Source organism: Sylvia atricapilla, chromosome 5 (genome assembly GCF_009819655.1).
Source record: "Sylvia atricapilla isolate bSylAtr1 chromosome 5, bSylAtr1.pri, whole genome shotgun sequence".
In the NCBI taxonomy this organism is placed as follows: domain Eukaryota; kingdom Metazoa; phylum Chordata; class Aves; order Passeriformes; family Sylviidae; genus Sylvia; species Sylvia atricapilla.
In genome coordinates this window covers 54,871,982-54,898,166 of record NC_089144.1, presented here as the reverse complement: position 1 = coordinate 54,898,166, position 26,185 = coordinate 54,871,982, and the positions used below count along the sequence as shown (strand labels likewise).

The window sequence follows — 26,185 nt, the reverse complement described above, 5'->3', positions numbered from 1 at the left end:
CTGCTCCATCACTTGTTTTAAATTACTTTAGGTTGGGATTACAGCCTGTGGGAACGAGGGAGCTAGCATGATCCTTAGGAGGACTTTTTTTTTTTTTTTTTTTTTTTTTTTTTTTTGCTACTGATTTCATTACGAGCAATTAATTTTTTGAACACCTGCTTTTCACCAAACCCAACAGGTCCTAAAGCGGTTTCAGGAGAAGCCAGAGGTTTGGATGCCTCCGGTCGTGCTCTGCGCGCGCTGGCGCGACCCCGTTTCCCCGTTGCACAAAGCGGCGCCTGCGTGCCCGGACCCGCGGGGGGAGCCAGCGTCTCCGCCGCGATCCCTGGCGGCGGATGGGCCCGCTCCGGGAGGCCGGGATTGCCGAGGGAGGGAGGGAGGAGCGCCGGGATGGCCGCAGCATCCCCGAGCGCCGCCGGGCACGGCCGCGCCGGGCTCAGCGCGCCGGGGCTCCGCGTCACCGCCCCGCCCCGCGCCCATTGGCTGAACCCGCTGCCCATCGCACTGGTCCGCCAATCAGAGCGCGCCGCTGTGGCGGGCGCCGAGGCAATAAGACGCGCGGCCCGCCCCTCACCCGGCCCGGCGGCGGCGGCGCTCCCCGGGAAGCGGCGCGGCTTCGGCCCGGTAATTCCCGGGAGCTCCGCGTTGGGCGCGGGGAGCGGCCCTGGGTTCGGGGGGCTCCCTCGGCGGGGCTGTTCGGGCGCTCCGGGGAGGGATGGCGGTGTTGTCCCCGGGCAGGCGGCGGCTTCTGGAGGGAGCGGTGGCGGCGAGGCGCCGCGCGTGTGCCCGTGTTTGTGCCTGCGAGCCCGTGTTTGTGTCTGTGTGCGGGTCGCCGCCCCGCGCTGGCCGCCGCGGGTGTTTGCGCGTGTCCGGGACGTGCTGCCCTACTTCTGGCTGAGCCTCCGTGCTCGGGCAGGGCTGGGACACGCAGGTGCTCCGCCAGGGACGCCTTATAAAAGGGGTGAGTAGGGGAGCTCGTCCCGGCTGGAGCAAGAGCCCTGGAAGTGACCGCCTCTGGTATTAGACCTTAAAGCTGTGCTTGGCCAAGAGATCCGCCCGTGTAAGATGTTATCCTGAGCACGGTGCGCTGTTCTCCTGTGCTGAGCTGGGGCTCCGGGTTTCTGTGCTCTCATAGATGGAACCACTGAATGGTTTGGGGTAGAGGAGACCTTAAAGACCATCTGTTCCAACCCCCGTGCCATGGGCAGGGACACTTTTCACTAGACCGCGTTGCTCAAGCCTCCAACCAGCCTGGCCTTGAATACCTGTAGCGATGGGGCACCCACAGCTTCTCTGGGCAACCTGTTCCAGTGCCTCTGTGCTGGGTCCAGGACTGCTGGTGTCCCAGAGCTTTTGGTAGATTTCTGCACATTGGAGAGATGGTAACTGCAGTCTAAACAAATCTTAGAGAGCAAATGATATCCCGGGGCATGTGGGAGACCAGAAACTTTCCCTTGTTAGAAATGCAGGAGCTGTGTTGGCATCTCTTTTTGGGAGAATATTGATAGCTTTTGCAGCCTGTAACAAGGGCTTTTTTAACAGCTTTGAGAGCAAATGGTGGCTGGTACAGCCATTTGCACTTGTGGGCTCTTTCTGTGAGCACTCGGTGTTTGTTCTTTCCCTGCAGGTAACCAGCCAAGAGTGTGTGGTGGCCTCTGTATAAAGGAGCTCTTGAGCCTGTGCTAGGATTTGTGGAGGTTGTTCCTTTGCCACAGGAAAGGTGAGTAGGATTATTTCCATGTGTTGCTCTAAGGCTTTCTAGTTTAAATGCTTCCAGAAGCGGACTGATATTTAAACAGCACTGTGGCTGCTAGTTCTTTCTAAATTTGTTTGAGAATTGTGCTTCTGCCTCACGTTTTATATAAGTGAACTGGAGTTTATGGCACCCAGATGATATTTGGTCTTTGTGCAAGTGTGTCTCTTAACACTAAATTTTTATTGCTTCTGGCTAAAATGCCAACTAAACTTTGGCAAAGAGGTACATCACCCCTATTGTTGGGTATTAGTTTGGTTTTGTAGATTATGTAATCTATTCCTGTGGGTGATAGAATCAATCTGAATAATGAGATATCTGTAGAGAAAAAAATAGCTCCACAGAAAGCTCTATGTGTAGTAGCTCATGCTGTGAACACACTGCAATTTTTTAATTGTATATGGGGCACGTTGAGTAAGGATCACTTGCTTTAGGTGGAAATGCTGTCAAATACTTGTTTTTGTTATTAACCTAGATCTTACGTGGTGCAGTTTAGTGTTGGATCTGATGTGACAGGTCACCTGACTCCAGGCAATAGCCGATTTCTTTGCTAAAGTGCAGCTGGTTATTGGGAATGAAAAAGTGGACCGTGCAGGCGGTTTTGTCTGAGATGTTCCTTGCCATACACAAATCTCAGCCTGCCTTTGCATGAAATAATAATGAAATTTCTTTTGTATTTATCAAATACAAAGTTTTTGTATTTTGTATTGTGTGTCAAACAGTACTTCCTGATATTTTGTAAAAATCTCAGTCCTCAAAGGCTTTTTAATCCCTAGCTGTGCCGTTAGGCAGAAGTTAGCACTGGGGGGGGTTTGCATAGTGCCCTTGTGTGATGTATACTGTCTTAACGTGAGATTAGAGGAGAACTAAGTTGCTGTTAGAAGCAAGATCAGATTGCTTAATCTGCTAATGAATTCAATTTTTCTAGACACTTTTGTTTTTTTGAAAGTCTGTCACCTCAAGTTTGCCTGCTTTTCACTGTTTGCATTTTGTTCTCAAGCAGCTTCAAGAAAACTATGTATATTTTTAGAATTTATCTATTTTGTTTACATATCTCTCCCCTGGGAGGAGAAAGATGATTGATGGTGATGTTCACGAACGGGGTCGAAGAGGTGGCTACCTGTGTAGCCAATCTTTGGCCTCTTTGTCAAAGTGTGTATAAGATGGAGTCAGAAAAATGAAGTGGAGAGCTTTCCCTGCTGACCTTTCTGCTGCCTGCTTGTTTTTTCATGTCCCTAACAGTGACAAACGTCTGGAAAAATGAATGCTGGTATTGTGCTGGGTGTTTCCCAAAACCCAAAATGCACAGGCCTATCCCATCCTGCTGACCTAATACAGGGTCACAATGGGCCTGAGTTTGAGGCACTTGGAGTGTGACTGAAGCAGCTCCAACTGATTTGAGATGATGGGAACTCCCTTAAGTATGTTTCTTACGGAAATCTAGCCCAAGGGTGGGTGTGCAGAAATCAGAGCTGAGTCTCCCACTGTCCATGATTTTGAGAGCAGTTAAAATTGATCTGAGGTGCAGCAGTTCCCCCAGTGCAGAGAGCTGTATTTTTACATTTTTCCCTCTGCTCTGTCTGTTGCCCTCTAGCCTGTGTCTCAGGTCAGAGGGGTCAGGTGAGGTTCTCAGGGTTGCCATCCTGTGTTAGATGAACCTTTCAGGCATCCCACTGACTACTTGGCAGACCCTCAGGTGTGTGGTCAAAATGTATCTGCCACTGAAGACATCCCAGAGGTTGCGTTGCTTGGTCAAGAACAAAGAGAAAGGTATTGTTTGACCTTACGAAAGTGTAGCTGTCTCACTTACGTGAGGACAGCAAATAGGCTTTTTGTGCCCATTCCAAAAGTAAAAACATTAGTCCTGGTGCCTAAGAATCTGGCATTGTAATTCACAGACAGGAGAGGAAAAATAGACTTGAAAGTCAGGAAGAGGATGGGTAATCTGTGAGGTCACTTGTGGATTCAATGAAATGAGAACTCTCTAGCTGTGCATTGCATCCCAGAGTATCTGTGTTGTCACGCTTCAGTGTGGAGGAATGATGGGGGAGGTGGCCTGGGGAAAAAAATCAAGCATAGACTGGCATAATTAGCAGGACAGAATAGGGATGTGAGGAAATTATGCAGAGTGTGACTATGTTGACATCTCCTTTGAGAAAAGCTGATAAGGTTTCGTGCATTGCCAGTTGCAATTCTGTCCCAGTCTCCAGTTCCTCTGGCTGAAGGCCACAGCAGCTGTCTGTGCCTGCATTCCCTTGGAGCACTGAGGATGTGGACAGCCCTTGTGGGCTCTAGCTACATGTGGCACCTCAGAGTTGCCCAGTGAGAGGGAGCTGCTGCTCTGGGAGCCTTTGGTACTGAGGCTCTGTTTAAGCACGTGAGGGGAAACCTGTAGGCTGGAACAGCTTGTACAAATCTGCTCCTAATCAATTGTTTTAAGTGGGCTAGTTGCAACAAGCTGGGTGAAGGATGACACTTCCCTTCCCACATGAGATCTCTTGGTTTGGAGTTCCTCCCACTCTCAGTTGTAAAATCATGCTTGTTTTTTTTGGTTGTTTTGATTCTGATAGTTGTTTACTTTTCACTGCCATGTGATGCATTGAGCTATGTGTGAGCTATTTGTAATGCATTATCTGTGGGATGTTTGATGTGTCTATCTCATGTTTTTGTCCAGATGTATAGTTATTAGATGCCAGACCAGCTGCCATCTGTGCTAAGCTGCAACCAAAATGGCAAAGTATAGGCTCGTTCTCCTGAGACATGGGGAAGGAGCCTGGACCAAGGAGAATCGCTTCTGCAGCTGGGTGGACCAGAAGCTGAGCAGTGATGGGATAAAGGAAGCTCAGAACTGTGGCAAACACCTCAAAGCTCTGGGCTTCGAGTTCGACCTTGTCTTCACCTCAGTGCTGAGCCGCTCCATCCAGACTGCCTGGCTGATCCTGGAGGAGATGGGCCAGGAGTGGGTCCCTATCCAGAGCTCCTGGCGGCTGAATGAGCGTCATTATGGAGCTCTGATCGGGCTCAACAGGGCAGAGATGGCTCTGAATCACGGCGAGGAGCAAGTGAAGATCTGGAGGAGGAGCTATGACGTTACCCCTCCTCCTATCTCCGAGTGTCACCCCTACTATGCAGAGATCTACAACGACCGCCGCTATAAATGCAGTGATGTCTCTCAGGAGAATCTGCCAAAGGCTGAAAGTCTCAAAGATGTGCTCGATAGACTCCTTCCCTACTGGAATGAAAAGATAGTGCCAGAACTGAAAAGTGGCAAAATGATTCTTATCTCTGCTCATGGCAACAGCAGCAGGGCGTTGCTGAAACACTTGGAAGGTAAGGGTCTTTGTTTTAGCCTTCCCCTCTCCTCCTTACTCAATGGCTTGGAGCTTTGTGTCTTATTCTGTCATGTTTACTTACCTGGGCAAGGTAATAATGTCTGTGATCTCCGAGGAGGAAGTAGAAGTTTGAAGCAAACTGAGAGATGTGGAAAGGGAAGAGAATTAGTTAGGTTAATGTAGTTAAGAAAAGGGCCAGATGCTTTGGTTTTATTACTCATTGTTCATTTAAAACAACTACATTCAAACAAACTTTGTGGTTGGTTTAGATGGACAAAAACTCTGCAGGCTCACATTATTTTGGGTTTTTTTCAGCTGCTTTGTCAGCTTTGTGATAATCATCTCTTTTTTTTAATTAAAAAAGCATTGCTGTAACACGGCAGAATAAAAATGCTTGGCTTGGGTTGTGGAAGATGTTCTTGTTATCCTGATGGGTCACCCTGATAATTTTGTACATAAGTTATGTGACAGGGAGTTCTGCAGAGGATAGGCACTTACTAAAGCTTGTGCAAATACTTTTCTATGTCCCAATACAGAAAATGCATCCCAATAAACAGCCAAGTTGGTAGCTTAGCATAAAGTTGTTGATTTTCCACAGAAGGGTTTCTGTTGGTAGATAGCTTTTAAAGGCTGTCTAGTCCAGTCCCTGTGCGATGAGCAGAGACATCTTCAACTAGATCAGGTTGTTAAGAGTCCTCTTCATCCTGGCCTTGAATGTTTCTAGGAATGAGATATCTGCTGCCTTTTTGAGCAACATGTTCCAGTGTTTTACCAGCCTCATCACAGAAATTGTCTTCCTTATATCTAGTCTGAAACTATCTTCTTTTAGTTTAAAACCATTACTTGTTGTCCGATTAGGCCCTGCTAAAATGTCTGTTTCCATCCTAGAGGCACTCTGGAACTTTCTCTTCTCCAAGCTGAACAGCCTCAACTCCATTTTTCCTCACAGGAGATGTGTTCCATCCCTCTGTTCATTTTTGTGGCCCTCCTCTGGTCCTGCTCCAGCAAGCCTTACCTGGGCTGAAAATCCCACAACTGGTTTTGAAAAGGACTTATTTGGGGCTTCATGATAAAAACCATTATTTTCATTGTTAGTCCTCCCTCCCTTCCTCTTTCATCTCCTGGTCTCCAGGCCTTCCTGAACTGGAAGTTGAACTATATCAATTTCTTTGTGGGTAGAGCAGAATTCAGTGATTATATATATGTGAATGCAGCCTAGTATAGCTGTAGTTACAAATATGCACAGATTGAATTGTGTCCACTCAGTTGTTTGTGTTTTTAGTTACAAAATCTTCTGTTCTGTGGTACTGAGTACTGTGGTACTGTAGCCTGCTGAGTACTTCTTGTATTTGGCCGTGCTGGAACAGTCAGGATTTCAGGAGCCTGAAGCCTGTGAAATGAGAAGGTACAAATGGCTTCTGGAACTAGAGAGGCTGTGAATCCTGGGCTGCAGGTCACTGCTTGGATGAAGGAGGAAGGGCTGGTTCAGTCAGTTCCATGGTGTGGTCAGAGTGGTTGTCCACACTGTGCGTAATGATGAAGGAAAAAGGGGAAGAGGGATCTGCAGCTGTGGTGACTCCCCTGCCTCCCAAGAACTGAACCAGCTCCATGAAACCGTGCTGGTTTGGGGGTGAAATGGTAACAGCTGAATGAGGGTTCCAGCAGAAATCCTGGGCCACCCTTCTGTGCAGGCCTGCAACAGGGGCTGGCAGCATCAGGGACTGGAAGGGGTTGCTTTGGAGTTGGCATGGCTGGATTTCTTGCTGTTCCAGAGAGGAGCAGTGCTGCAGAGCGTTTATTTGGGACAATTGTTAACTCTGTGTAGCTCTTCCAGGACTGTCCATATTCCAAGTATGATAAAGCTATCCTTTGTCTTGCATTATACCTTCACCCTCCCAGCATGTGCTTACATAGGGAATGTGAGCAGTCCTTGGCAGAGGATCTAATTCTGTTGCCCAAGGACCATTTGTGAGCTACCCCAGCTCCCACACAGGAACAACTGGCAGGTACCTGCTGCCTCTCCTGCCCTTTGTGTAGTGGAGATTGGACTTCTGAAGAACTGGCCTGAAGGGTTGCATAGATAGAGCTTTGAGGCCTCTTGTATTACAATCTATTTGCCTTTGTTTTTTTTCTTTTTTTTTCCCCTTTGCCTAAACCTAGCTGAATCTAAGAGGTTTCTTATCTGCATTGCTGACTGTCTCTCCCTTTCTCTCCTGAAAGGTTGTGAGTTGCTCTGGAACCCTGCTAGAGTTGGACCTGATTCAGCAGGGCTTAAACTTTGCCAATCGACTGTATTTATAGCACCCACTGTGAGATGGGCTGTGCTTTTGTGGATTTTTCTTTTTTATAAGCTTAGTGTGTCCTGCGCTTGAACAGAGTTTTCTATGCCCCTCCAGATTAGCTGGAGCCCTTTTTTTTATTTTTTTTTTATTTTTTTTTCAATTTTTTTTTTTTTTTTGTATTTTGAAAAGTGGGCTCCAGATGCCTCAAGCAGCAATCTTGCATAGCTGCTTGGATGTCTTAGTCATGGCATTAAGTTGATCTTGGAAGATGTAGATCAAACTTTAAATGGCGGGAAATAAGAATGTTTTCGTTCAGTTGCATCTGATGAAACAATTCTAGTTGTTTCAGTGGCAATTTGATTTTTTTTTCTTAAAAGACTGCAGAGTGTCTCTTGAAGTTAATTTCAAAGGGTTATTTTCTTGAAACAGGACTGCAATTCTCTGAATCTCTGTTTTCTTTGTTCTGAGTAATTGGTCAAGAGCTGGAAATGTAGTTCTGCTTTCTACTTGCATGCAGTCATTAGAGCAACATTACAGTATCATGCTCAGGCAGCCTTGATTGTGGTTTGGATTTTGTTCTTGTTTTCTCATTGCCTGCAGTGGACCTCATTAAGGTGTATGAAATGTCTGTAGAATCTATTTTGCTAAATGACCATCCTGGATGCACAGAATCTATTTGCAGGTTTTTTTTTTTCCTCAATTCTTTGTGGGATAATAGTTTTCTCTTTATTTAATAATGAGTTCTTCATATTGGAACCCTCTTGACAGTGTCCCTTTATGAAGATATTAGTGTAATACTTGTGACCACCATGTCCCGTTTCTGTTGAAGTGCTGATTGGAGACCAAGGCCAGTGGACTGATTTATCACATGAAGGATTGGTGGGCTGTCTCAACTTTTCTTTGTTGCCAGCTATTTAACCCCGGGGGCTGGTGTCAAGTACCTCAAAGCAGGGGTTTGTTGGATGCCTGATTCTAGAATTTCCAGTAGTATTCCAATAGTTTACATAGTGGAGCTGCCCATTGTGACACCTTGTGTAGATTGTGTGCAGAGTTATTCCACTAGTTTTGCTGCTTAGGCTTCTTGAGGAGATACTACTTATGTGAATGTGGTGTCATGAGTGCAGTTGCAGGAAACAGTTTGAGATCTAACAACTCAGTGCTCTTGAAATGAGGTGGTCTTGCTCTCCCTGTCATTTCCCCCAGTCTTTGCTCAGTGCTTCTGCTGCTTGTTTCTTGTGAGCTGGTTGGAAATTACCTTGGCCTGTGTTTTGGTGACTGCTAAGCAGTGCTCCCACACCATCAGCAATGTCTCTCCAACATTGTCCCCAAACATAGGCTGGGATTGGGCAAGCTCTTGGGAGGGGATGTAGCCAGGAGAACTGACCCAAACTGACCAAAGGGACATTCCTTACCCCTTATGATGTCTGCTCAGCAGTAAAAGCTAAGGGAAAGGAGTAAGGGTATTTGTAATGATGTTGGAGCAATAGCTGTGCATACTGAAGCTCTGATTAGGGGGAAGTGACTGGATTGCCTGCTGATGGGAAGTAGAGAATAAATCCTTTGTTTTTCCTTGCTTCTGTATTTGGCCTCTACTTGTGCTTTAGTGAACCTCCTTTATCTTTACCCACAATCATTTTTGTGTCTTCTCCTCACCCATTGTGCTGAGGATGGGACTGATAGAGCAGCTTGGTAGGCACCTGCTGTCCTGCTACTGTCAACCCACCACAGTTCCTTTCTGGGGCCCCACTGTAGCTCCCTACTACTAAAGCCTGGCTGTGCAAACCTAACACAGACAGAAAATCTTGGCAGACATGAGTGAAATAAATGTAAATGATATGCTACAACCATGGTTGTAGCCCACCCATCTTTCTTTCCTTAAAATTTGCACAGCAAGATAGCATTCTGTCAAGATCAAGAGCCAGATTCTGACAGTGTGCTAATTTCCCTCCTGTGCCCTGTTGAAGGAAGATCTTCTGTCAGCCTGCAGGGAGGGCAGAAAGTGGCTCTGGACATTTACCTTACTAGGCTAAAGCTGTAGTATTTTCATTAAGCATGTGGGAAGGATGCTATGACCTGATGTGGAACTCACAGTGCACCAGTATTAAATAAGCTTTTGTGGCTGAATTTATGTATTTGATCTTGTAAATGCTCTTTTATTGGATGAATCATCTGGCCTCAAGTGCAGTTGACATGCAGAGAGGATGGTTGTTGTTTATTCTCAATAACTTGTGTGGGTTTTGGGTTCCTCTGACCATAAGAGTAGAAGGGAGGAATTTGGTAAGAACAGGTGAGAGGGGGAAGGGGGAGCTGAACCAGCCCCTGTGAAAGTGCTGTAGGTGCTCAGAAACACGGCATTTTTCTCTGTAGGAAAAGACACTTCATGAGCTACCATGTGAAGGTGAATTGTTAAGCTTGCCTGGAGATATTTCCAAATGGTGTGTTTGGTTACCCAGTTCAGCTAATGGAGGATAAATGAGCTGGAGAAGAATTTTGGCTGTGATTTTGAAAGGTCTCTTTTGTAATAATGCTGTATCAAATTCCTGTAGTGTTCCTGTCCCTGTATTCAGGTGAGGAACAGTGTTCTCAGGACAGAGCATGGCAGATGTCCACTGGAGGAGTGCAGTTGCCTAGTCACCATTTTATCTGGGTTCCTGAGGAAGTTGTCCTGAGTACTTCAGTAATGTCTGTGGGTTCTCACAATTAGAAGTAGGTAGGACCTGGGTTTTAAACCTTCTTGGGTAAGGACTGCTTCCAGCAGCACAGTACTTCAGCAGTGCTGAGACCCAAGATTGGTATTAAGCTGGAGGGAAGAGTGTTGCTTCTTCAGTGATCTTATTTACCATTGCACCTTGTAGTCAGCAGTTAATATCTTGCCCGGGTTTCACCCTTCTTCCCTGTGCCATGGGCTGGGTTGTGACACAGGCAGCTGGGGTGGAGGGCAGGAAAAGGTCAGCTGGTTACAGTTACAGCACATGGAGTAACTGGATAGCAGTGAGCTCCCGCTGCAGCCATGGCAGCTGTAAGGTGTGATCCCTGGGCTGTCCTCCTGGCCTGCTGGCTGGGGAATGTTCTGATGAGCTCTCCCTGCAACCACAGAGCTTGTGTGACCAGCCTTCTCAGCTTCTTGCTTCCTGAAGAACAGAAATACTGTACACAGCAACGGGACACTGTTGTTTCTTCAGGGTTTTCATCTGACTCTTCAGACTTCTGGCTGTGAGGCAACACTTCTGTATGAGGAAAAGTCCTGAGGAGAGAACCCATCATGTTTGCTGCTGTGTGTTTATCCTAGAGTGCACTGTTTTGCTTCGTAAATCAGCACTAGTTGACATTGTGGTCACTTTGTGTTCTGTAAAAACAGTAAAATGCATCTTCGAATCCATGTAGCTACAGCTAGTTTTGTTTAATCCATCTCCAGAGGCAACTTTTAAATATCATGTCTCCTGACCACATTATGTGGTTTGCCTAAACTCTCCTGCATGACTTCATCTGCTTTGTGTGTATATGAATGGTTTAGTCTGGGAGACTGAACTTAGGAGGTGGTCAGAACACTTCCTAGGCACAGATTCTCTGGGAATATACATGGTGATGTGAGTGTTGTTAAAATCTAATGCTTAAGAATCCTTGAAAAAGGAGCTCAGGCAGCTTGGCTGCTTGTTTTGCAAGCAAGTCCTTGAGAGCAGTGCTTGTGCCTGGTGAACGGATGCAGCATTTTTCCCATTGCTTTCTGTACCGTTTTTAAATTTTAGGTATTCTTTGAGGATTTTTTTCCCTGTAGGTCTGATTCTGTGGCCTACACCAAGTGAATTATTTGTTCCTTGTATGCAAGAATTGCTTAAGCTATCTAAGCGTGACTTGTTTCAATGGAATGATGCTTAATGTGTAACAAGGTGTAAGATTTTTGCAAAGGCTTGCTTCTGGTGCTCCATGCCCTTCTGGAACTTAGGGCTCACCCAGGTGCTGAGCTTAAAGCAAGAATAGGTCACTGCAGAAGGTGGGTGCTGGTGTAGTCTCAGGGCAGGAGCACATGATCCTCACCTCATGAACAAGTCTGTTCTTTCTGATCTGTTGTCACCCCACTGTTGCTCATTTGCTGGACTTGTGTGTGTTTTCCTTTGGATATGATGGCTCTGCTTTTCTACTTAATGTGAAAATCTCTAGTAAATTTGCACCCATGTGTTCTGAGGACCATCTGTTTTGTCAGCTGCTCCAGGAGGATGTTTGCTTGGTGCACCTTGTTCATATGGTGTCATCACTTTAGAAGCTTGGTGGTGTGCATTTTCTAAGTGACTTACTCAAAGCAGCCCTGCTTCACAATAGCAGGCTGCTGCTGGGACCTCAGTGTTTCTCAAAAGGGGAGGAAAAAGGAAATATTGACATTCCCAATGACACTAGCTTTCTTTTGCCTGATTTTTTTTTTTTTTTGAGGGTTAATGTCTTTGCAGTCACTGCTTTTAATGCAACTATTTAGACCTCATGTGGAAACTTGACTAGGATGTTTAGTCTTGAAATTCACTTGGAGGCTTTGAATGTGTATTCAATATAAAAGTCACCAGCAATTTCATTGAGATGAGAGCCCAGAATATTTTAATTACACATCTGCATGAAATAAACTTTGTTTCTAGGTACGCTTTTCTTTTAGTTAAGTGGAAAAAAGAAAAATGCTTCAAGCTGTACAAGTTGACTTTCTGCCTCCTTTTTCTTCCCCTCATTGGAAAGTGGAAATGAATATCCTGTATGTAGTAATTCTGAGAACAGCACTGTACACCCTGCTAGAAAACATGCTTGTGAGAAATCAGATGTGGGCAAAGAGTGATTCTCACACAAGGAGAATTAAATACTTATTTTTATGACAATTTGTGTGATAAGAGTTGCCTAGAAAATTTAGGAGAAAAATTAACCTTGTTATCCTGCCTTTTTAAAGAGTCTGTATTGGCTGTGTACAGAGGCAGTTTCGTGTTGGAGTAGTAGCACATGTGGACTGTCATTATCTTCTGTGATGTGTGAGTTTGGAAATTATGGAGGGGAACCTATTGTACTCCATGTCCTGTATTAAAGGAACAGTGTAGTCTCCAGGGCAATCTCTTCCTGTTTATTTCACATGTATACTGTCTTCACCTTGATGGGAATTCTCTCCTTCAGCTATTCCTAAAGCACTTTCCAAGCTGTAGCTTAGCTGGGAATTGACCCTTGGTGATGCTGATGGAGGCTGGAAGGTGTCCTTGACTGTTTCAAAACTAGGTAACCAAAGAAATAAGGTAATAGGCAATGAGGAAGCTGGAGGTGTAACTCTGTTTTGTTTTTCTTTGGCAGGCATCTCCGATGAGGACATCATCAATGTCACCCTACCCACTGGTGTGCCCATACTTCTTGAACTTGATGAGAATTTGCGCCCTCTGGGCCCTCACCAGTTCCTGGGTGATCAAGAAGCTATCCAAGCTGCCATCAAAAAAGTGGAAGATCAAGGGAAAGTAAAATCTGCCGAGAAGTCAAATCCCACTGTCTAAGGCAGCTGTATTCAGTCTGGTAATAAGTGATGATGTGTGTATGACTGCTAGGTTGTGCTGTGTGAATGTCTCAATTTCGAGCACTAAATAATTGGAAGGGACAATTGTTGAACCTCAGGCTGGTAGTTTAACCCTCTGCCTTTTCAAAAACTGGAATGTAGATCGCAGCATTGAGGTTTTCAATACAGGAAAAGGAAGAGATGATTCAGGTAATGGCAACTTGCAGGGCAGTCTGCCCCAGATCCACCATTGAGGGTGGCCCAGTAGAGGAATAAAGGGATGTGTTATTGGTGTCTACCAACAATTAGTCCTAATCTGTTAAGGAAAAAAGCACCAGCTTACTGGACTAATTGAAGTCCAGGACATTATAGGCACTAAAACTATCACTGATAAAATGGAACCAGATAACTCTGTTAGCAACTATGATTCTTCTGTTTTACAATATCCGTGTCAGTTTGTTCTCGATGGATTTCCTTCAGTCTTTCAGAACACTTCCAGCTGGACTACTCTCTCTCTGCCTTTGCTATTTTGAATCTTCTGTGGCCAGTTCATGGTCCAGAGAATTTTGTAGAGATGTTCTGACTACTAGAGTTACCATAGTTGTCCTTTGTTACACTGTATTCAGTTTTTAAGGAATCTAGGTGGAACCCCTTTTCCTCCACCATCTTTGCAAAGCCTAGCACTGCATTTTGCTGGCTTGCAGTAATAGGATTTAAGTCAGACTTTAGTCCACAAAAGAAGCACAAAGGTTTTTTGCTCAGTGTTTAAACTATCATGTAGCTCTTAGTGAGGGACCTGAATATCTTTGAAACACTTCGGTAACATGTACTAGAGGTATGGCTTTAGTCAAGCTGATAAATAATTCCTGCTCACCTCAGCAAAAGTGACATTGGAAAAACCCCTCTAAGCTTTCCTGAGTCGCAAAGGTATCTTGATAAATGTGTCCCACAGTGACATTATTGTCGCATTATCTGTATCAAATTCTCTGAAGGGCTGGAAGAGATGCATGAAGCGTGTCAGAAGTGTTACTGGGTGCAGCTCCTTCAGCCATCCTCCCTGTAAGGAAGGATGTTTGGCCATACCTGAAAGTGTTCTCCTGTAAACCTCTCCTCACAATCATAGCTTGATTCCTGCTGAGTGTGGCCTCGCTGTTGTTTGGCACTGGGTTTGACCAGTTCACCCCGTGGCTGGATGCAGTGTACCAGGTGTGGCAGCCTGGTGTTCTCTTTATGTACACAAGCACCCAGGGTAGTTCCACTTCTGAAGATTTGCTCTTAATTTTACCTGAAAATATGAAACTGTTAAAAAGTTTATACCGACCCACCTGTCTCAACAGCTGAGCGTCTGATTCTGACCTTGGATCTCAGTTTGGGTGACACTTGTGTGTGCTGCTTGAACTGAATGTGTTCTAGCATGGCCCAGCTACAAATATCAGTGTTGATGATGGGAATTTCCTCGATATGATGATAAAGTTTCAAAATCTTAGAGGAGCTGCTGCTTTGCAGCACTGTAGGTTGCTTTGTAAGTGTGAGAGGATGTTTTTTTTCTTTTGAGGAGAGCAGTGTGACAGTGTGGTGTGCCTCTGACAGTCTTGCTGACATGTGGAGCAAGACTTTACAGGTCTGATGCCAGCTCACATTAGAGTAGCACATACTCCATAAAAGACTTCTTGCTAGAAGGTAGTTTCTCATGCATGAATGGTGCTTGGGCTTCTCTTTGGTTTTGTTTTTGTAGCCCTTGCAGTAGGAACAAAGTTATGTGTTTCTCTTTTAAACATAAAGCTGGTAGGTTTCCTCTTTCTTTGCACAAGAGAGCTATTTCAGTGTTTTTTGGTTGTTTTGGTTTTTATTTCCTCCAAAATGATACTACCAGCTTCTCTGCTACTTGGTTTGATACTGACTTAGTTTCTGGGGTTTTAGTTTTCTGTGCTTAGAGTAACTCTGAATCTTAGTTGATAGTTTACCAGTGAGCGTTACAGCATTAGATTGCTGATTAGACATTCACCTGTGAAAACCCTGAGAAGGGTCACTGGCAATCAAGTGAATGCATTCTTCCCCAAATAGAGTAATATGTGAAGCTTAATATCAAATAAATGTTACTGTAGACTTCTAAACAAGACTAGCAGAGCCACCTGTTGCCAGTGACAAGTGCATGCATCCAGTTGTGTGAGCAGACAGGCCACGTCCATATCCCTTTGGTGTTGGGGAATTGTAATGCAGAACTTCTTCAGGATGTGACACCCAGCTGGAATATACTTGGAAATGAACCCAGCTGAACTGGGAGATAGATTCTCTCCTCCCCTTGTCTCAGAGAATCCATGATCTCTTCTGTGGGTGGAGAGGGGAATAGAAAGGTGGATGAGGGAATTTAGGGAGCATTAATTGCAGCTGAATGGATGAAATTGACTGAAATCATCCTTTGAGTCATGGACAGGAAGATGAGAACACCAGTGTGATGTTTTTGGGAGGTGCTGTTTCTACAGTGCTGCTTAAGATGTGAACAGTGACAGGGCTCTGGGGAATTTGACTTTGTTTGCTTGGATTGTGGCTCCAAAGCGATGACAGGATTTTTTTAATGTGCACATCTGGCAGCAATAACACCTGGCAAAAGTATCAAATGGAACCAACTAGGGATTTCATTGTGCTCTTGAGGATTATTTTAACGCCTTGCAATTCTGAGTAACCTTTTAATTAAAATCCTGATTTCATAAACCATGTATATTAAGGAACAGAAACCAAGTTCCATCAACAGTGGCATAAGGATTCCTGATCTTCAGGCATAGCTACATCAGAGGGAGAAATGAGAATCTTGCTTTAGGGATCAGTGCTTGGAAAGCATTTTTCCCTATGTTTGAGTGTGTCTCAAAGTCCTATAAGGTAATTGGTGTTTTTACAGTTAACATCATAGATGTGGTTGATTTGGTTTGTTTATGCATTTTTAACATGTGGTTCAGTAGCAGAAATAGCTCAAGATCCTCTTGGAAAACCTTTGTAAATATGGTGGAGCTGGCAGGTTCTTTATAACTCAATAAATTCACCTGAAATTCAATTTAATTTGGCTTCAGTCTTTGTTTTCTTCTACTCCTATCCCCTTTGTTTCCTTTTCAGGGCTGATGAGTAAATAAAACTGACCTTCAGGGTTCCAAAACTTCTCAGGCACTTGTTTGTCACACATTATGCAGTCAATTGGGTTAAAATAGAGCTGGAGCCAACACCTCCTCTTTTTTACGTGTAAAGAAGCTGTGTTGGAGGGAATACATTCATTCCCCTTCAAAACTATGGGGGCATTTACTTAGAACAAGGAACTTTAGTTCCAGAACAGTGGATCTAAACAAATGCTTACTGATTCCCATGCTTGCTCAGTAAGAAATCAAATTACATTTTGATGGTGTGTTTAAAGCTGTGGCTTCTGGAGACAAAGCCAACCCTCTCACTCTCCAAAGGGCTGAGATGCCAAGCAGAGTTGAACTCCAATGACAAGCACATGGAACTGCAAGCTGCCTCTTACTGCTGGCCTTCACATGGAAACCCTTGGCTGCTTGGATGATGGGAGGTAGTATAAAAGTCCTAAGAAGCTGGACATTGAGGTAGAAATGGGGAAGACAGCTGTGGGGCTTAAAAAAGAAAAGCATACTAAAGAAACAGACTTCTAAAAACTTCATCTCGTGATGGTGTTGAGGTTGAGTGGGGAATGGAACAGATCTAAGCCATTTGTGTACTGATGTTTATCATTTTGCAGTTAATGTGGCACCTCTGCCAACCAATTCAAAATTGTATTGGTATTTTAAGGTGTATACCCTCCCTTTCCCCCAGTCACTTTTTGTACTTTGCTTTAGTAACACCTCAGATTGTTCCACTGTTCCTTGTCCTGGTTTCAGTCTGCCACACTTCTGTGCCAACGACTTTGCTTTGAACCTGCTCTGCACAGCCTGAGGAGAGACTTGACTCTCTACCTGATCAGGTTTTCAAACTTTCAGCTTTGCTTTTCTTCTTCCTTTTTATTTATTTTTATTTTAGTTTGTAGAGAGTGCTCTTTCTCAAAGTTCTCAATAAATGACACTTGCCTTCTCTTCTTCTCTGCTGGCCTCAGCTTTAAATTCCTATGGGCAGGAGAGGAAGTTGACATGACAACTCTGCTACTCAGGGAAGCTCAGAGCTGTCATGGGAACTGACTAATGATTCAAATAGAGTGTGCAGAAGGGTTTGGAATCTCCCTTTGAGAGCTGTGCTGGACAGGTATTGCTGCCTCTTCCTTGGGTTATGGTGGTCAAAGGTTCTGGGGGTGAGTAAATATAAGAGGGAACTCCAGTTTAGCACGGTGAGCAGGATGGCTGTGACATGGCACTCCTCCTCTCACTGCCTTTTTCCTTGGGGCTATTCCAGCAGAATTTAGCAGCCAGGTTCTGTCCCCATGCTACAGAAAAAAGGGGGAGCAGGCGATGAGGCTCTCTGTTCTTGTTCTTCCCGTTATGCTGACAGAGCAGGGGAGGGCAGCAGATACCAGGCTATGGCTGGTGCGGTGCTGTGCTGTCCTTCCCAGTGCAAAGAAGTGGCCTGAAGATGACTCATGATGGTTCTTTTGAAGGGAGGGGCATTGACACACAGCTCAGTTGGAGATGGCAATGTAGATGATCCTTGTGAATCCTTTCCAGCTCAGATTATTCTGTGTTTGTTGCTGTGGTTCTGCAACTACTCTTATCAGGCCTCTGAAAGCAGTTGTGGCCCTAACAGGACCCCTGGCACTAAAAATGTTGAATCTGCAAGCATTATTGCCTCACTAACAGAGCCATGTTCTTCCGTTCTCAGGTCTCTCCCAGCTCCCCCTCAGCACAGCACATGGGTATTTCCTCACCTTCAGTCTGGTACTTGCATGAAAGTGTTAGTATATATTAATTTGGGGAAAGAAATTCTCTTTCTCTCTCACAGGAAAGCAGTGTGAATCCAGTGACAGCAAATACTTATATTTGGGCTGCTGTTGGCCTCAGAGGAACCAGGCACTACTTTGCTGCCATCTTCCATGTTGGTCGTTTCTCATACCCATGAGGAGCAAATGGCACAGCTGAACACGCACACGGAGCACCCTGATGCCGCCAGAGCTGTTTTGTGGAAACGCCTGTTTCTTTCATTAAAAGCCATTTTTCTCCTCCTTGTTCCGGGTGATAATCTAGCAGAAGAGCTGGAAAGTAGGCATGGGCATGTGCTATTAAACATAACCTGGAGTGAAGATGCCTTGCTGAGTAATTACCCAGTGCATCCTGCTTTCCTGACTGACACTTGTCAGGCTTTCAGTAAGTACTGTGATTAAAGCTGAGCTAGACCTCTAAGATCTATGGTTCTTCAACTGTTCCTGAATTGCAGGTCGTTTTTTTTTTTCCAGATTCTTTATGAAAGGCAGTGATACTGGCTGTGCTAGGAGTGAGAAAGCAGGCATAAAGATCCCTCAGTATCCCTAAAGGCAAAGCAAGTGCACACATTGCAGCTGTAGATGACTTGCAGAAAAGCAAGTGGACAACAGGTGGAGCAAGTGCATTGTGGTAAAGCATGCACAGGAAAACAGGATCAGTTTTACACTCCTGCGTACACCTGGGAACAGCAAGGTGTAATCAACCTCTCCTGAGAGGCAGCACATTTTATCTCTGCCAGAGCTGACCTATGGTTTAACAAGTGGTGTGAGGGTGAGTTAGTTCTGCTGTGGAATAAATTGCAGTCATCACCTGGGGTTGCTTCTACAGATTAGTTCTACTTTAGTCTTGCATCAGCAGCTCCACCAGACCAGTCAGTGCTGCATGAGAAAAGGTGCTCAGCAATGACCAAATGCCAAATTAAAAAGAACAGGGACTGGAAGGTGCCTTGGATTTCAGGGGTGTGATTTCAGATACTCTCATACTATTTTTTTTTCCAAGGGCTCTTGTATTCTTCTCTCTCCCTGTCAGAGTTTGTGGGAATTTATAAGTATTTTGCATGCTGTCAAATTGAGCTTTGAGAAAGACAGTTCAGACTCCCTTAGACCTGTCTTGAAATAAGTGGACTGATGTGAGTTATCCAAATAGAGTGAGTCTGTAGGTGTAGCTGATGGAGGAAGATTCCTGTAAATTCTCATTCTATGACCTTCCCTAACACATTAGTGTGAAAAGTGCTCGTTAGTGATGAGCTAATGAGCTTTGTGTTTGCACTTGGTGTATACTTCAACCCATATCTCTGAAGGAATTTAAGTACATGAGCATACACATTTCAGTTTCATGAGATGTTGTGGGAACTGATCCTTAGTTTTTGTTGGACAACAGCAAAACAGAATAAACATTCCCAGACCTCATTTTCTCAGGTGAAAGCTTTAGGAGACCCTACAGAAATGAAAAGTACTTTGTTTCAATACTGGAAATCTTATATTCTGGGCTTTCCCTTCTGTGTGGTTGTCTTGAGTGTTTTCCATGGCCAGAAATGCCTCCTTTTAACTAGCACAAGTACTTTATATCCTATTGTCCTCCAGTTCCTTATTTAGCTTCTCTGCCCTTCCCTTCTGATACCTTAGAACTTAAACTCCACAGGAGCTTGGATTTTGGTCCTATTTTCTTAGCTTGGAAAGCATGAATCAGATTTGGTCAGAATCCACCAGAAATACTGACATCTTTGTTCAGAACAATAAAAAAAAAAAAAAAAACCCAAAGAACATTGGCAAGTGCCAAAATGGTTTCCATAGAAAGCTGCTGTCTTGCACTTTGAGGAAACAAATGCCAGTTGGCTGAAAATTCACATGGTCTTTCATGTTTGTTTGGGGGGAAGAGTTATCACTTGGCTCTTGGTCATGCCTTTGGCTACTGTGTTCCTCACATCTTGTCAGGTTTGTGGGTTTTTTCCCTGTTCCCTGGTGTGGCCCCACTCTAAACTCCATCCAACCACAAAGTACTATCCAGGTGCTCCCACACAGCCTTCTTCCATGACATCTTCCTCAATGGTGTGTCCTGCCAGCTTCGGACTGCTTATCAGAGCAGCTTAGATGGGGGGAGACAGGGTCAAGTGTGGAATAGGTTTGAGAAGGAGATGCATCTGAAAAAGCCTGAGAACTGCTGTGCTGAGGTATGGATTTCCAGCTGGATCACATTTTATATTTTACAGTCCTGTCTGCATTCCAACGATGCACAGGGGAAAATGAGGATTTTTATATTTTAGCTGGAAAAAGCCACCCACGTGAGAGAACCACTGAGTGACCTGTTTTCCTCTTAATATTTTTTATCTGCTTGTTCTGTTCTTGCTGTTCCTCCAGCGAATCTCTCTCCCACCATGATGCCCAGCAGTTTTTCATAGCTGACAGTGGTGGAACAGGGCTCTGTGACCTGGGGGGCTCTTGCAGTGAGTTTCTGTCATGCATGGGCTCAGCAGTGCTACATGACAAATGACTTTCTACTGCTGTGGCTGGCCAAAGGCCAGTGTGTGCCTCCACCACTGCTGCTGAGATCTGTGGTTGTTCATCACCTCATGGATCAGGTCTTTTGTTAATGATATCCCTCAAAAAAGCATCATACTTAACAGGCACTGCTTGATGTTAATTCCTTCAGTGTCCAAGGGTGGCGTGCCAGGAATAAAGAGGAATTGGTTGAGTTAACGAATGGAAAAATCAATTACAGAAATATTAGGGGTGCTATATTAGATATGCCTGTACTCCCCAAAGGATCATCTAAGGGCTGTTGAAACACTGAGCAGTCTCTTTTGCAGTTTTATGTAGCTTTGACTTGGTTTTCACAGAGATGAGAAAAAAAGCTCCACAAAACCTCATTATTTCGTCTTGGTTCAGAAGGTGCTTAATAGGTTTGCCTCCTATGTCCCTGTTTTTGAGTGTTATGCACAATAATTTCCACTGAACTCAGCATTTATGTCACTTGAAAAAAAAAGCAGGTCACTTGAAGAGCTGTCTTAAGTGGATGCAGAGTGTGTGAATGTGTGATCTTGTCCAGCTCTGAGACAGCATGGGGATAAGGATGAGGGGAGGAAGTGCCTTTGTCATGCAGGTCCAGTTGCTGGACAAGTGTTCAGCCCTTGTGTGTTCAACGTGTCTACTGCCGACCACAGAACTCCTGACTGAAAACAGCACTGAACTTAGCTCTTTACACGCTCCTTTTGCTGTGTTCACCTTGATTCTTATAACCTGGGATCCCGAGGCTTGTTTTCTTTGCAGTAAATTGTGGAGGTCCCACTGCCTGCAGAGGGAGAGGACCAGACTCCCCACAAGCTTTTTTTTCCCCTGGATGCAGAAATAAAGAGTAAGCTTTGAAATGCAGCCTTCATATCTTGTCAGCATATTTCTTGTGAGATTCCTGGGAGGGCCCTTAACGACAGCAGCCTCCGTGGACAGACAGGAAGAGAACTAGACATTGCAAAGCATGAATAATCCTGAATTCTAGCCTGATCATCAACCTAAAGGAGCTCTGAGTAATAAAATGAGGTTTCTGGGAAAGCTTGAGATTTCTACCTTGCCTTCTATTTACAACAGCTTTGTGCATTTTGCCTTTGCAATGTGCTTAAAAGAGTCACTTGTTTTTAAAATGGAGTTTCCCTGCCTCTTCACTCATGCTCCAAGAACTGTAAGAAGCATTTAGTATGTAAAAATTGTAGAGAGCTCAGAAGTCTTCAGTGGCAATTTACATTGCATTTGTAGAACCATGCCATAGGTATCTCTATAAGAGTTCATTCATGTAAGTAGATCAATATCCAAAAAACTTCCAGCTCTGCAAAAAGCATGAAGATCATTCTCACAAGTCCTTGTAATGCTATTGCAAATGGCCAGGAAGTTTTTCAAGTTCAATTTAAACAACCACGATGCCAAGTTGAAAGCAGAGAAAGAGTTCCTGCCTTTTTTGATGGAGCACTTCAAGGCATGTTCCTGATAACACTGTTTTCTTTACCAAGGGGGACTGATGGGACAGGCTTTGCCTCACCTCCTTGGACATGTCTGCAGTATCAATATTTCCACTAGTTCTCCCTTGGCTCCTTTTATTGATAAGAAGGACTATCAGGCCTTTTTAGGATGTGAATCATCAGACCAATTTTAGACATTTCACTTAGTTTAGATTAATAGTGGCCTCCCACTGTTTTCTTCTCTCCAGTGACTTGGTGCTCCAGTGTGACTAGATCCGACTTAGGATGTGTTTTATCTGCACAGAGGCATCACCATGCCTGATTAGCTTGCTTTCTGAGCTGCAGAGTTGATTTTGGTAGGTCATAAATGTAGCATGCAAACAAAACCACGGATAGTCACATTTATATCTTTTTAATCATTTGCCCCAAAGCTGGATTTTGCTGTCCATAAAGATGACCCAGTAAGCTTGGTGTCCTGTGTAACTTCAGCTTCTTTTCCACCCTATTTAGGGCTGTGGCTTTCCAGCACAGCTTGCAGTGTCCTGTGCTGCCCAAAACCACCCTGAGAGGATGTCTGCAGACTAATGTCTTTGCTCCTCAGCTGCAGCACAGGAAAATCCAGTGTCCAAGGACATCCTGGGGCTGTGACCTTGCTCCTGGTTCCAGGCTGTGATTGTGCCAGGGATGAGGATTACATCAGGGTCAATGCAGTGTGACTCAGGAGAGAAACACATCCACATCTTTTCTTAGAAAGTCAAAGGCTTTACAGACCTTTGATTTTCATTTTCTGTAGGCTCCAGCAGGTCCTGCTGGAGAGACAGGTCAAGATGGAGGGAACTGAACTATTTTCTCTCGTTATTGGAGTGTTAAATATTTTGCAGAATTCTGATGTTGAGAAAAAGTTCAGACCTGCATATTTAGCTTCCAGAAAATGCCCACATGAATTTCTCTGATTGAAGTGGAGCAACCACAAGGGAAATTCTCAGGACAGACAATTTCAAATTCTAAATAGAAATGTAACAGGAAATTAAAGTAAAAAAGAAAGACCTATGACCAATATTCATAAAGAACCATTTGACCAGTGTCTAGATTTCAGCTTTGTAACACATCTAGGCAAACCACCAAGAAATGCATTTGTTATGCTTTCCCAGTTGTGTTTCTCAAGTTCAAACCACTTGAAGTAAATAAAACAGCCTCAGGAAATTAGTGTATTACGGTTCTCATTGATGCAATTGTAACTGTAAAACATATTTTACAGTATTAATGTCAGCATCCAGTCATTACTTTGCAGTCAGTTTAATTGGATGCATCTGATAATTAAGAGCTCAATCCCAGCTGAACCTGTCAGTGTCTATGTTTGGTGCATATAAACAACAGGTAAGAGAGATTTCAAATAATGAAGCTCCAGTCTCCCTGACAGCAATTCTCAGTTGTCTCTTTGTTTTTGGGAGACAGCGCAGACAGCACAGGAAGGATGCTGACCTGTTGGAGCAAGCCCAGAGGAGGCCACCAAGATGATCAGAGGGATGGAGCACCTCTCCTATGGGGAAAGGCTGAGAGAATTGGGATTGTGCAGCCTGGCAGAGAGAAGGCTCCAGGGTTACCTCTTTGTAGCTTTGCAGTATCTGATGGAAGCCTAAAAGAAAAATAGAGAGGGACTCCAAGGGCAGGTAGTGACAGGACAAGGAGGAATGGCTTCAGGCTGAAAGAGAGCAGGTTCACATTGGATATTTGGAACAAATTCTTTGCTGTGAGGGTAGTGAGGCCCTGAAACAGATTGTCCAGAGCAGCTGTGGCTACCATGTGCCCTGGGCAGGCTGGATGGGGCTTTGAGCAGCGTGGTCTAGAGGAAGGTTCCCCTGACCATGGCAGGGGCAGGAATTGGATGGTCTGGAAGGTCCCTTCTGCTGAGGAGCATGTTCAGTGCAGGGGCACGGGGAGCAGCTGCTGTTGGTTGAGCTCTGGGTGGGAACCCAGGACAAGAGGCTTTGTTTTCCTTAAACTTCCAAGCTAAACCGTTCTATGAATCTATGATTTATGCAGGAGGCTTGGGAGCTGCTTCATTCAAAGTCAGAGGTTAAGACCATGGGTAATTGGGAGCAACTCATGAATCCTCCACTCCTGCAGGAACTTCAGAGGGGTTTCAAAATATATCAGGGGCATGGGCAAGCTGCATGACCAACAACCCCATTTTCCCCATAAAATAAGGTAAAATATGAATAGGTGGAGAGAAAATGTATTTCCTGAAAGTCCATACATAAGATAATGAATATATGTACCTCTTTCCCATGCAGGACCATAAAGGCAATTCAAAGTTTGACAGTGAGAATCCAAGCAAACCTGAGTCAGACACCTGAGTCTCACTGTGTGCGCAGATATTTGTGCACACTTGCAGCAGTCTGAGGTGTGCAAGCTGCAGAAAGAGCAATCCTCCTGCCACCTCCTGTATGACTTGGAAGTCTCCCATCTAATCCTGCAGCAAAGTGTGCTTATCTCTATATAAAAGAAGGCAGGAGCCAGCATGTGCTACTGTTGTGAAGAGCTGGTTATGGTGATTTTTTTCCTCCTTAGAGTATTTCAGAAAGAAAAAAAAAAAAAGTGTGGATTTTTTGTTGTTGTTGTTGTTGTTTTTGTTTGTTTGTTTTTTGTTGTTTTGTTTTGTTTTTTCCCCATGGATTTAAAAAAATGAAATGAGAAGCCACAATTTTGGGGTACAAAGATTCTGTTTATAAAAACTGGAGATTATTTTGGGAAGTGAGGGGGCTTTTTTTTCGAAATTCCTTTTTAATAGAAAATAGTCTAAGAAAACAGGAGAAAACTCAGTTTTAAGTCTGTGCTTCTTTGTCCAACAGGAAAACATTTTGTGAGGACAAAAAGATGGAGGGGAAAAAAAGCTATTGTAATCTGCTACAAAAATATTTGGCATTTTAAGAACATTTTTATGCCTTTGTTTGCATCTTGCTCTGCCTCTTATTTGTTGTAATTTTGCCTTGTCAAGATGCAATGTTATTTACCCAGGCATTTTGTGAAATACGTCATGCTCTGCAAGGAAGGTGGGAAAAAGGACAAAGTTCCTGTTGCAAGACAGCATTCCTGGGGGAAAATCACTGTGCTCCTGCTCTCTGGAAGGCAGATAAATATATTACAGGGGGGTTTCATCCCACTAAGAATGTTTGCTGTGAGCTGTCTTTCCCTTAGAATTGCTGCACATACGTCATTTCGCCAAATGATTGTTCTCACATCAATAACACAATAGAGTGTTGAGAAACTGCCAGTCTCTGTGTAAAACTGCAGCTCCCTCAAGGCAGCAGAAAGTTCAGGATGGGACTGGGTTATGGGGTGGAATGAGTTGGAGGGAAACGGGGGCTTTTTCTCCTCATGTTGCACCAAAGTCTAGTTCTTTGATTATCAAACGCTGAGGAGAAATGATCCTTGTTGTGTGATTTGTTGTTAACATGGGACAGTTTTTGTAGGATTTTGCAACTTTCTGTGCCTGTAGGTTTTATTTCTGTTTGTCCTGTCATTTCCTCTGGTGGCAGACACAGGCAGCACAAGCTGGCAACAAGGCTGGTAATTAAGGTTGCCAAACATTTAAAAAAAATCCTTAGGCTTGTCTACATTTCATTTTCTTTTGTTAATATTTTTCAGCCCTAGAGAATGGTGGTGGTATTTTCCACACCAGTTTCCTCAGAAAAGAGTCTCAAATGCCAGATCACAAAGGACTTGCTGAATCTCCAGTTAGGAAAGAAACTGGTTTTATTGTTGCTGGTTTTTTTTGTTGTTTTTTTTTCTTTTTTTTTTTTTTTTTTAATTAGGCACTGTGAAGTCTCAGGAAGGAGGAGAGAGGATGCAGTTTGCCTCCAAAGTGCAAAGGCTGGCAGGGAGCTGGGGGTTAATTGTGACACTTTTTCCACAGATCTAAGGTTGTGGGAAAACAGGAATAAGTTTCAGTGGTGGATTTAACTGGAGCTGCCAGACAACCTGCAGAAAACATCACCCCAGCAGTCAGTACAACCAGTAGCTCCTACCTCAAGAGACCCTGCAGCCCTCCAGGTTTCCTGAACTGATGGAACTCCCTGCTAGACCCTCTGTGCTGCCAGTCCCCACTAGGAGATTTATCACTGGCTGAAAATTTCACTTATTACAGCAAGGGAGAACCAACAGTGGCTACAAAAATCAAATTGCCTTCCTGCCATGGGTTTGCAGTAGCTGAGGTGTCCCTGCACCATCAGCAACTCAAACCCTGCCCAGGGGGCTGAGCTGGACAAGAGGCACCACCACTGAAAATTACTGTTCCTCCAGAAACAAAGCCAGTAAGAGTATGGTTTGTCTAGGTCTGTCAGCATTATTGAGGATGGGAACCAGGGAAGAAATGGGTGGCAAGAACCCCTCTCATTTTGAAGACCTTTACCATATCAGGGAATTCCCCCTGATTTTTGAGCATTGCTCAGCTACTGAAGCAGAG

The 26,185-nt window shown here is 44.4% G+C and overlaps 1 protein-coding gene across 1 annotated transcript; it reads left to right on the top strand.

Moving 5' to 3' along the window:
- Positions 1-589: 589 nt before the first annotated feature.
- BPGM (bisphosphoglycerate mutase) lies at positions 590-15,924 on the top strand. The gene is made up of 4 exons (XM_066319564.1): positions 590-624; positions 1,628-1,720; positions 4,428-5,083; positions 12,678-15,924. Exons 3-4 carry the CDS (start codon positions 4,483-4,485, stop codon positions 12,869-12,871), a joined length of 795 nt encoding a protein of 264 aa, XP_066175661.1. The 5' UTR covers positions 590-624; positions 1,628-1,720; positions 4,428-4,482; the 3' UTR covers positions 12,872-15,924.
- The last annotated feature ends 10,261 nt before the right edge of the window (positions 15,925-26,185 follow it).